Source organism: Bidens hawaiensis, unplaced genomic scaffold, assembly GCF_021521415.1.
Source record: "Bidens hawaiensis isolate Kalapana, Puna unplaced genomic scaffold, B.hawaiensis_p1.1 tig00003219_1, whole genome shotgun sequence".
NCBI classification, from domain to species: Eukaryota; Viridiplantae; Streptophyta; class Magnoliopsida; order Asterales; family Asteraceae; genus Bidens; species Bidens hawaiensis.
In genome coordinates, this window is record NW_027491175.1 from 1,734,218 (window position 1) to 1,746,200 (window position 11,983).

The following is an 11,983-nucleotide window of genomic DNA, read 5'->3' on the forward strand; positions in this document are numbered from 1 at the left end:
TTTATCTTTTGATAGCTTGTCATTTCTAGTCTAATTCTCGTTGTCCAAAAATACTAAGGCGGCTCTTAAGCGGCTCGCGGCGATGCGAGTGTGCGAAATGCAAAGTGCGCCATCAAAGCGCCACATTGCGCCCAACGCCCTTCGCCGTAGCCGTCGCCTTCGCCATCGCCTGAGCCCGTGCGCGTGCGCGTCAGGTGCTAAGCACCCTTCGCTAGGACCACTTGGTGCATGATATTCATAAAAGAATATTACTATGGAAACTTTTTTTCTTAAAAAGTGTTTCCATTTCTCTACCACTTTCCATGTGGGTTGGATTCCATTTCCCTTATTTATACCCAAGTGTAAGGCTTCCACTTTCTTACACATTTCCATGTGGGATGAAATTTCCTTCATGTAAAAAGACTTAACTTATGAAATATTTTTATTTCCTTATGTTTCTTATATTTCCTTATTTAATATTTTCTCATTACTTATCTTGAGATTATTTTTGATCCCTCAACTTTCCTAAGTTGTCAAATTTGGATCGAAATTTTGGGGATGTTACATGAGAAATCCGAGTATTTTTAAAATTTTGAGAATGTAAATAGATTTATTGTCAAATTTGTTACGGGTTGAAAGTGTTGACTTGAAAATACCAAACATATGAAAGTTAGAATTTTATTCATGATTTAATTTTCAAGTTTCGACATGCCACCAGGCATATCAATGCTTCTAAATTTTATCAAATTTGAAATATTTGTGGCAGCATTAACTTTTCCTCCAATGATCATAACGTTGTACGGGAAGCATGTCATGCAAAAATATGATCAAATGAAACAAAATATTCACAAAATTGAATGGGTTAACATGTTATTTTTTATGTTGTTATTATGACAAAGTCGAGAAGCCTTCTAATACTTATCAATATATTTTCCATGGTGTAGATCAAAAAAACATAGTTCTTGAAGAACATCCGTCGTTACATTTTAATGTTCACCTTTCCTTCGATAGGTGATAAATTGATAAATATATCAATAAAGGTAACGCTCCTTCTGTATTTAGGATGAGTGGTTAGAATCGGTGGCGGATCCAAAATTTTTTTTCATAGGGGTTGGATATTTTTAAGTGTTGGTTGTCTATCGCTAAATATTACGGTTTTTTTCTGGATTGGTTCAGGTCGATCGGATCGGGTTACAAATAAAATGATAAAATTAAATTGAATTGCATATACATTATGAACTACAAGTTTTCATTTTTTGAAACTAGTGGGGAACATTGGATAAAAACACGGGCTAGACTCAATATGTAAAAATTAAATTCATAAACGGAGGGGGGGGGGCGATTCAAAACTTTTGGACAAGACTGGATAAATTTACACAATGTATAAAAATTTCGGAAAAATAACTCATTAATTTTACACTACTGAGCAAAAATACATGATGAGAGGGGGATACCCTTGGCCCTTGTTATTCACCCATGTTGGAACCCAAATTATTGTATAATCTGGATAACACATTTATAAACTCTTTTTCAATATAAGAATTACAATCATCGCTCCTATACTCATTACTAATTTCTTTACATTTATATTCCCATTACCAATTTCTATACATAAATCAAACCACACGTACTTGTGTACCAAAAAAACCTTCTAAGCACTTGTAGTTGCGACATGTAAAACAATAGCTTACTTATATTTATTTAGATAGATAGAAAATATTTATATTTATGAAAGGATAAATAGATAGAAAATATTATGACCATATTTATATAACTTCATAATATAAATCTAATAAGAGTGTAAATAAGTTTATGTAATATATAATTAAATTAGTTTTTATTCCCTGTATTACGTGGGCTGTTTTATATTGTTCATTAATATTTATATACCTTTTCGGAGTTTAATTTTATTTATTGTAAGGAATTTATAATATACTTAGAGTTTGATGATAAAATAGTTTCACAATAACTAAGATATTATAATATGATTTAAAAGTTATCTGGGTTTGGTAAGACCCAAGACCCACTTAATACAAATAAAATTAATTTATATGCACCTAATATATATTAAGCATGATGTAATACGTTTTTTTTCAGAAAGAAATTTACTTTGTTGTGTGACACGGGGCTTAAAGCAAAAACAAGACACGAACCCATGGTTTTAGAAAAACCTAACAAAATTGAGTAAACCACAGCAAAATCAAATGATGAAACAATGGCACGAATCCCTTGTTCTTCGCCCTTGCAAACAACAACGCTTCACTACTAATCAAACCACCACCGGATATAATTCTCAATCTGAAACCCCAGATACCTCACCAGTTCTATCACAAACCCGGCTAACTGGCATCTCATTTCCTCTAAACCTAACTTCAGAACCTCAACCTGAAACACCACCGCAACGCCACACAATTGGAATAGTTCAGGCCGCGAAGCTTCGTAAAACTCGAGACTTCGCCAATCGGTTCGACCTTCCAATGGCGACGCAGGAGTATATTCGCAAGGCGGTTGAGGATCCGGAGGAGGATGAGGATTTTAAGCGTACTCCGTGGCTGTCTGCCGTTGAATTTGTTAATTCGGATGGTACTATTACTTACTCGACTGCTCTTGTTTTTTTAAGTTAGTTTGATACTAATTTGCGAGTGTACATTGTTTTGTTGAATGAAGGTATGATTGACTCTGGTTTGATTGCACATTTGGGAGATATAAACAAGTGTGAGGAAACCGGAAAACTAGATCTGGTATTGTTGTAGTGAGTGTATTTTATTGATTGATGTTTCTCTGTGTCATGTTGTAATTTAGATAGGGAAAATTCTCAAAATGCCCGTTTTGAAGGGAGAGAATCTAATTATGTTCCCAAATTGAGTAAATCCCAAAATGTTCCCCCCTCTCAAACAGGTCGTGAATACGTGTTTGAGAGAGGACATTTTGGGATTTAATCGATTTGGGGACATAGTTGGATTCTCTCTCTTTAAAACAAACATTTTGAGAATTTCTCTAGATATTGGTCAATGTCAATTCGGGTTTGAACATTATAGTTATATCCATTGCATGAATGAGGGAAAATCGCTTCAATTGTCTGGATTTTAGTCAACATGTAACAGTTTTGATGATAAAATTGTAGGAAACAAATGCTAAGATAGATTAAAATTAGCTACAAAAATATGATGCATGTACCAGCGTTCAAGTAGTTTCAGTCATCAATTGTAGTTGGGACTAATGTCACTAATGATCCTTTAATCACATGTGGTCTTCTTAAGATCAAAAAACAAAGACATCTAGCAAGACAGTTGTTTAAGAAATAGAGTAATCTATGAAGGGAGACAATAGAGGTTAGGAAAAGTATAATATTGATTTTTGTTTCAAGCAAATCTCATATATTGATACTTAGTTTGAGTGATACAAAATGTCTAGTGATCCAATATTAATCTCAAATCTCAAGATCAAGCAAATCTCTTTTGATAGAAACTAGAAAGTGATGTGCAAGACCAGATTGTCGGTTACACGCTTGAGTAAAATGTTGTGTAATATGGTTTGATTGCAGGTTATATAAGCACAATTTGTTATTCTTTTGTTCAAATGTTAATAAGATGTATTTGGAATGTAACAGGTTGTTGCTGTTATCAAGTCTTGCACTCCGAATGGGCTTGGTGATATGATGGTGACACTGAAAGTAAGGATCTGCTAATTTTTGTCTGTTAGCAGGTTAAGTTTATGTTTTGTTACTTATTTGTTTGTTATAAGCTTTAGGATCCAACTGGTACGGTTTTTGGTACTATTCATCACAAAGTTCTTACGGAAGGAGACATTAGGAAGGGTATTTGTGTAGGATCTGCTCTCATACTCTACAAGGTTTGTTATTTCTGTCTATTCATGGGCAAGTTGGGCAACAAGTCAAAATGAATTCGCTTTAGAACATGAAATTTTTATTACATGGTCAAAACTGGCCGGGTTGGGCTGACTCAAAAAACCGTACCGAAACAAACGGTTTGGTTTTATGTTTTCTTATAGAACCGATTTTTCGGTTTCGGTTTTCTGGTACTAAAAACCGAAATACTGAACCAAAACAGATGTTTGGATTTTCAGTTTTAATTTTGATTATTAGGTAATATTACAAGAATTTAATTAATAGTATGGTTCAAATATTTTAGCCCAAACGTATAACAATCAATATTGTTTTTTTTTCATTTCAGTTATTTCAAGCCCAAATGGTAAAACCACAATAACTGAAAAAATCGAAACGGAACGGTTTTAAAAACAAATTTTCGCTTTTTGGTTTGGTTCTCTTAAAACTGACCTAAACTGGTTTAGGTTGTAGCTATTAATGTTGTCAAAAAAGGCCGGGTTTGGTTTACCTACAACAATATTATAATAATGTTATGTTCCCTCTTCTTTGAATTTTGAAAATAATTACTGTATTAACTGTTAATACAGTTATCAAACCTATTTTTATCAAAATATTATTTTATTAATGATAGGGTTCATAAGAGGATAAACGTATTTGAATGCATGTTGGGTCACTTTTAACTTGACTCGTTCCAATTTTAATCTAGTTGTTAAGGTTACCATTTGACTCCTTAAATTAAATGTTACACTATTTACTTCATTTTCTAGATAATTGTTAAAAGTATCTGTTCTAATCCAATTAAATTTATACTAGTTTTATGTGATCTAGGTTTCTGTAGTTTCCCTTTCGCGGTCAACTCATTATCTTAACATTACGAAGAGGAATTTGGTAAAGGTACATATATATTTTTTTCTGTAGTTGTCTTGTTAATTTAATTGCCTTTGTTCATTTGTTATTATTGATTTATGGTTGTGACAACAAACATGCATTGTACTATTTTATCTTTTCAAAAGCTTTCAAATGTTGTTATAAGGCTTATTGCTCTATGCTTTTTCATGTTTTTTGCATTATGTAATAATCACCCATGTAATGCATAAAACATTAGGAAAGAGATTCGAGCTTCCTTAGCCAAATTCCCAAGTTGTTTGACCGAGTCAACTTGCGAGTTGACTTTTTTATACTGCTTTCTGAAACTACGTAAGAAATTGATACTATCTGAATTTTGAAGTAAAGTCAAAAGAACTATGAATCTATGATTGATTAAATGGGTTGAAAGTTGTCCAATGTCTATTTTTAATGCATAAAATCTCATAAGTTGTTTTATTCAAAGATTTAGATTGTTATTACCATAATATTGTTATTGAATTTTGATACGTACCCACAAAGCAGTCAACATAATTAAATAGTTACCTATGCAGTTAATGCCAAAAAATAGCGGATATCGGTCAATGACCGATATCTGAGATATTGCGGTGGGATAGCGGTATATATATATATATATATAACACCAAAAGTTATCTAATAATAAATCTTAAGTCTTAATACCAAAATCATAAAAGTCAATAGTTCAAAACACAAAGTAACAATATTTTTAATTTAAGACATGATACAATCCCTTAATCGAAAGCCATAAATATATAAGCATCAGCAGCGGCTGAAGAAACGGGTATCGGAGATGAGCATCAGCAGCACTGAGGTATTTTTAGGGCAATAAGCTGATCGTTCAATAATAATCATAATGAAATTGGGCTTACAGTTTGGGCCAAAAAAAGTAACAATTGGGTCAAAAATATTAAACTGATAATCTCACCGCTATTTCCGATATATCGGTGGCCAAATATCGGCGAAATAGCGGTAAATAGCGCCGCAAATATTGGAACCGCTATTTGGACCGATATTTCGACCGCTATTTTACCGCCGGACCGATAACCGCTATAGCACCGCTATTGATAGCATAGACAGTTACCAAAAAATGGGTCAACTCAATTATTCAGTTACCAAAAATAGAGGAGCAAATCATGGGACGGTTTTTACCTTTCTTCTTGTTATAATAGTGTAGAGATTATGGTTATGGATATCTATGTTTATTGTTAATTAAAATTAAGGTTTATAAACCTTGTATTTGGAGATTTGCCATCTCGAATTGGCTAATCGGAGATCAAGCCTATCTCGAATGTGGCTAGTTATCTTAGTTCCCGTAATTTAGATTTCTGGTTTCTATTAATGGTTCCATTGCCGGGAAACACGATGGTGCATACCCGGAATAACCAGAAGGAAGGGAAGGCAATGATGTTCATCATGATACAATCGCTGCTCAGTTGGCAGTTATAGCGACTCGACTTGAGTCCATGGAAGCCTTAAAGGACGATATTGCAGCACTCAAATCACAGGGCATGTCTAAGGACAAATCCGGCGGTGGTTATGGAAGATATGAAGTCGGCGATAACTCCTGGAACCACAACCGAAACCATCGTTCATACAAATCGACTTTCCAACCTTCTCCTCTGGCGATCCAAGTGATTGGATTTTGAAGGCTGAAAGGTATTTTCGTTATTACCAAATTCCTTGTGATGAACGGGTTGATATCGCTCTAGCGCATCTCGAGGGGGAAGCTTTGGATTTGTACTCGTGGTTGTCTCCCAAACGAGCTCTTATATTTTGGAATGATTTGGTTCATGTTCTGCAAAAACAATTCGGTTCCGTTGAATTCCAGAACCCTGATGAGCATCTTTGTAGCATTAAACAAACTGGCACCGTTCACGAGTATAGGCTGGAATTAACCAAACGGGCTGCCAGGGTATCTAATTGGCCCGATAATTGCCTACTTGGGGTATTCTTAAATGGGCTTAAAGAGTAGCTGAAAGTTGAGGTTCGAATTCATAAGCCTCAAACGGTTTACAGTGCTATGAGACTTGCTATAGAATATGAATCCAGGTTGGGACAGAACCACTCGAGGCTGTTACCTGATTCTTTTGCACCTTCAACTACGGGTCACCGATGTAAAACGAAAATATTTAGAATGCTAGAGGCTGCAGATGAAGAAGTTAAGACTTGCCCAGCAGAGGAAGAGGAAGAGAATCATGATGACAATTTGGTTGAAATCAGCCTACACGCCATTACAAACAATTTATCAATTCCTTGTGGCAGGTCTAATGGACCTATTACAAGGCCCTCATCGAAGATACCCACCACACTTACGGTTCTTCAGGATATAAATTGGAAAATCTACCTTCAACAACATCCCGTTTCAGCTCATCCATGGGCCTATGATGTCGGTAAGAATGCAATTGAATGGCTTATCGCTTGGCTACCAAATTCAAGCTGGAGTTACAATGATATGCCACACTCTATGAAGTGGGTATATGAAGCGAGTGCGGCTACCATTGAATGGCTTATTGCTTGGCACGCCAAATTCCTTCTTTTCGACTTGAAGACAAGTCGTTTCTCCGGGCGGGAAGTATTGATACGTACCCACAAAGCAGTCAACATAATTAAACAGTTACCAAAAAATGGGTCAACTCAATTATTCAGTTACTAAAAATAGAGGAGCAAATCATGGGACGGTTTTTACCTTTCTTCTTGTTATAATAGTGTAGAGATTATGGTTATGGATACTATGTTTATTATTAATTAAAATTAGGGTTTATAAACCTTGTATTTGGAGATTTGCCATCTCGAATTGGCTAATCGGAGATCAAGCCTATCTCGAATGTGGCTAGTTATCTTAGTTCCCGTAATTTAGATTTCTGGTTTCTATCAAATTCACACTTGATTCATTGTAATTTAGTGTTTGGTAACAGAGATATAATTTAGTAATGAAAAGTCTTCTCACTGACAAGCTTTTCAAGCCCTTATTACTGATAGGTATTCTACAAGGATGGTGGATCATCACAAAAACAGACATTTCATGGAACCATAAATGCTGCTCCTCCTTCACAGGTATTTTATGTAGACTTTATTTGTACTGCTTTCTGAAAAATCTTATGAAATTGGTACTATCTGATTTGAAGTAAAATTAAAAGAATTATGAATCTATAACTGAGTCAAATGTTGAAACTTGAAAGTTGTACAAAGTCTATTTTTAGTGTATAAATCTCTTCAAATGTTTTATTAAAAGATTTAGATTGTTGTTACTGTAATAATTATCTTTAAATTCATAATTAACGCATTGTTTATTTAAAAATAAATGGACACAAGTGCCAGTGGGCCTTTACTTGTCTTTGTTCATGTCATGATCATTTTTCTCATGTTTTGGGTCTTAAATCTGATTTCTTTACGCTCTCACTATTACTCAGTTTGTTTGCTTTGTGGATCGGTACATATTTGTTTTCGCTCATTTCTGTTTAAGATTCTTTGGAGAAATAATGTGTGATAAATTTGATAAAAGTCATTAAACTGCGGATGAAAAGGGTTTTTGGGGTGTTGATCTTAAGCGGTCTTGATATAGTGCGCTTTGCAAAATAGATTCGAGGCCTCAAGGGAGTGATTAATGCCAAGTGTTTGGTAACAGAGATATTACTATTAACAAAAAGTTCTCACTGGCGTGTACCAATTTTTATAAACAAGCAAAGTTGTAAAACCAAATATGATGTTAAAATATTATGAACTAACATGCTTACCAAACCATTATTATTGATAGGCACTCTACAAGGATGGTGGATCTTCACAAAGACCGACATTTCATGGGACCCTTAATGCAGCTCCTCATTCACAGGTGTTTTTTGTAGTTGTCTTATTGGTTGTGTCTTCATTCGTTCATTGTTATGGATTTACTGCTGCGACAACAAGCTTGCATGCTACTGTTTTATATCTTAGATTACATGATGCTTTAATAAATTGTTTTACGCTGTAATAATTAAGGTTTATCGTTTATTTCTCCGTGATTTGGATAATAATAATATAATATAAATATAAATATGAAGAACCTGATGTATATTCAGTGCATCTTTTGCTGTTCGGGTTGTAAGGGATGTAGATTAAACACACCAATTGACGTCTATATGCACATACAAACTATAATAGAATACCCAAGTACTCACATTTGAGGTTAAGAAGCATCAAGTTCTGAGAAAGGGTTTGAAGCAGGATTAATCTGTATGCGGTTTGAAAAAACTTCAGCAAAAATATGACAAATATGCTAGTGGGAGTGATTGATAACAAGTATTTGGTAACAGGGATATTATAATTTTGTAAATAAAATTTTTATCGGTAGCCCGTACCAATATCTATAAACAAGCAAAGTTGTAAAAATGAAACTCGGCTATTAATGTTAAAAGAATATGAGCTTTTCATGCTTTCTAAATATTTTATGTGATGTTAATGAAGATTCATGGTTATTGACAGGTATTCTACAAGGATGGTGGATCTTCACAAAGACAGACATTTAATGAAACCATAAATGCAGCTCCTCGTTCTGGTATTTGTCCATTCTTTCTTTTAGATGCGGAAATTTCGACTGGCCCGCTTACTTATAAAGGTGTTGATATGGACACGGGTTGTGTTTATTAGTTAAAAGGGGTGTGTTATTGTTTTAACATAAACATTTTGACTAGTTTACCAATTTGAAATTAGAATAAAAAGTAATTATTTTGTAAGGTCAGCCCGTTTAACCCATCTATGACAACCTGACACTCATTCACCGTTTTAAGAGCTCGAGTATTATTTTTAAACGAGCTGAGTTGAGCTCTGTTCTTTTTAAGAGCTCGAGTGTTATTTTTAAACGAGCTGAGTTGAGCTCGGATCTTTTTTAAGAGCTCGAGTATTATTTTTAAAGCTTGAGATCGGCTTGAGCTTGGCTTGGGGACGAGCTGGACTCCTTTTATATATTATTAGTTATTTTTATCTCAATTTTATACACACTATTTCTTATTATATAAATATAAATTTAGTATATTATGTCAAATATTTAATAATAATAGGCTTGTTTTGGCTCATGAGTCAACTTGAGCTCGATAAGTATAGCTCGGGCTTGAGCTGGGGCTCGTTTATTAAACATGCATATTTTTAGGCACAGGCTCGAGCTTGTTTAATCTCGACCCGGTTCAAGCCTTAAGCGAAGTGAGCCGATCTCGATTACATCACGATCAACTTCTTTTGATCCGTTGAACAAAGCGGTCATCATTCTTCTTTTTTTAGTTGTGCTATTCTAAATAATATTTCAACATCTAACAGGTTACAAGTCTACAGAACTTTTTTCACAAGATCCTGGGCGGGGTACCCCATTATTAAGCAGCGCGTTTTCTCTTGAACGAGGAGCAGAAGGAATCGTGAGTAGAATGAAAAGAAGTAATACCAACAATGAACAGGAAAACATGAGTTACACCAACACAACTACAACTAACAAAGACACAAACCTGAAGATTGCCCAAGACATGGAAATCTTAAAAGAAGCAAATGTTATAGAAAACGTTGGACCGGGACAGCTGAAAGAAGGGTTTCCAAATGTACATGGATGGACAGATGAACAGATACAAGAAATCTCAGATTGGGATTTTAACTAGCTCTTACATAGATCTTGGTATGTTTCTTCCTGGTTTTCTGTGAACAATACTCTTGCAAATATGGCGTCTGGGGTCACGATTTAGAAATGTTTTCTTATACAATATATTTTGTTGCTTCACTAACTGGTGATAATTTGAGAGGTTAAACTACGATAAAACAAAATGTTTAATAAAGATTACAATAGGTCTCTTTATATAGACTATAATATTACACCTTAGTAAGACATATTCTGTTATATTTTGTTTTGATGGCAAAAGTTTGGCCACTCCTTTGAGCCCTTCTAGTACTGCTGGTTCATATTTTGGTCTTTTCAGCCTGATCAAATATTATCCGAGCCTATATGTGAAATGAAACATACAAACTGTCAGAGCATATCTCATACATAGCAGCGTTATTGGTACAGTCCATTAGAGGTGCACAAACCGGTTTCTTTTCCCCGGAAAAGGAACTGGTTCTGGGTTTGATCAGCAAAATCAAAGAACCGGGTCGGGTAGGAACCGGTTCCGGGTATGGTCGGGTTTTCACAAGTTTTGCAGGTTTTTATCGATTTTTGACCAGGTGGGGTCCGAATTTTGACCGGGTAGAGGTTGAACCGGTTCTGGTGGGTCTGGTTTTTCTGAGGAACTGAATCCTGTTTTGTACCTGTGGGTAGGATACTCCGCCGGGACACCCGGGTTGAGTCCGGAACCAGGTTTTATGCCCAAGTCTACGGTCTATGGAGGGTGAGCCCATATGCAAAATGATGGCAGCTTAACTTTTGTTGGTATATCAGACATAATGTTACAACCAAATCCAAACCAAACCAAACCCAACCCTTTATTTCCTTATAACCATTACACAAACAAGCAAACATTGGAGTTGTTATTTTAGAGGCAAAAAAAAAAGATGAATGCGAAGTATCCAAAATCAAATATCAGAATACAACAGATTCCGATTCAGTAACAGAGAATCAGGAGTGTATAACGTGAACCGGTGAGGTGTAGGACTAAAATATGGATCAAATCTGGCCACATTGTATGGTGGTGGCGGAACCACAACACCACCATCAACCACACAAGAATCCCCCAGAGGGCTGCCATGCTCCTCAGTCACCACCGAGGACGACTCACTATCCTCTACATTCTCTAGATCTTGATTTTGTCTCTGATCTTGGGTCGGTTGAGGGGTGTATCCGGTGAGTTTTTGAACTAGCGCCATGAAATCGCATGGGCGCGTATGGATCACTTTTGGCGAATGTGTGTAGATGATGACGGGTGGCGGGGGCTGTTGTTGATGGGTTTTGTTTGTGATACCGTCATAGGTTGTGGATGGTCCGGTGGCGGCGGGTGGCATTAGACGGTGGCTGAAATTAGTGTCTATGTTAATATTGAGTGGCTTTTGGTGGTTGTCATGTTGTTTTGCATGGCATTGTGTAGGGCTCATGGTGGAATTGAAGTTTAAGATTGGTGGTGGAAATGGAAAATAAATGTAGTAAGTTTTAATGTTTTATAACGTAAAAGGGGGTAGTGTTTGTTCGAAATTTCCTTTTTTTAAGGCGGTTGTTAATGAAATAAAAGAACATAAAAGTGTCAAGTATTAAAATATTATCTAAAGTTAACATTAATTGTATCATTTTATAGCTAAAGGAAAATGTTATTGAGTGCAAACATGATTTGA

General features: G+C 35.4%; 2 protein-coding genes across 2 annotated transcripts; one reads left to right on the plus strand and one right to left on the minus strand.

Annotated features, from left to right (window-relative positions):
- Positions 1-2,265: 2,265 nt before the first annotated feature.
- On the plus strand, positions 2,266-11,184 carry LOC143622575 (uncharacterized). Its single transcript, XM_077093682.1, has 9 exons — positions 2,266-2,562; positions 2,647-2,720; positions 3,590-3,652; positions 3,730-3,831; positions 4,655-4,720; positions 7,691-7,765; positions 8,466-8,540; positions 9,170-9,242; positions 9,998-11,184. The coding sequence occupies exons 1-9, from the start codon at positions 2,457-2,459 to the stop codon at positions 10,324-10,326; spliced, it is 963 nt and encodes a 320-aa protein (XP_076949797.1). The 5' UTR covers positions 2,266-2,456; the 3' UTR covers positions 10,327-11,184.
- A 49-nt stretch (positions 11,185-11,233) lies between these two features.
- LOC143622561 (uncharacterized) lies at positions 11,234-11,749 on the minus strand. Its single transcript, XM_077093671.1, has one exon. The coding sequence runs from the start codon at positions 11,747-11,749 to the stop codon at positions 11,234-11,236; it is 516 nt and encodes a 171-aa protein (XP_076949786.1).
- Positions 11,750-11,983: the final 234 nt, after the last annotated feature.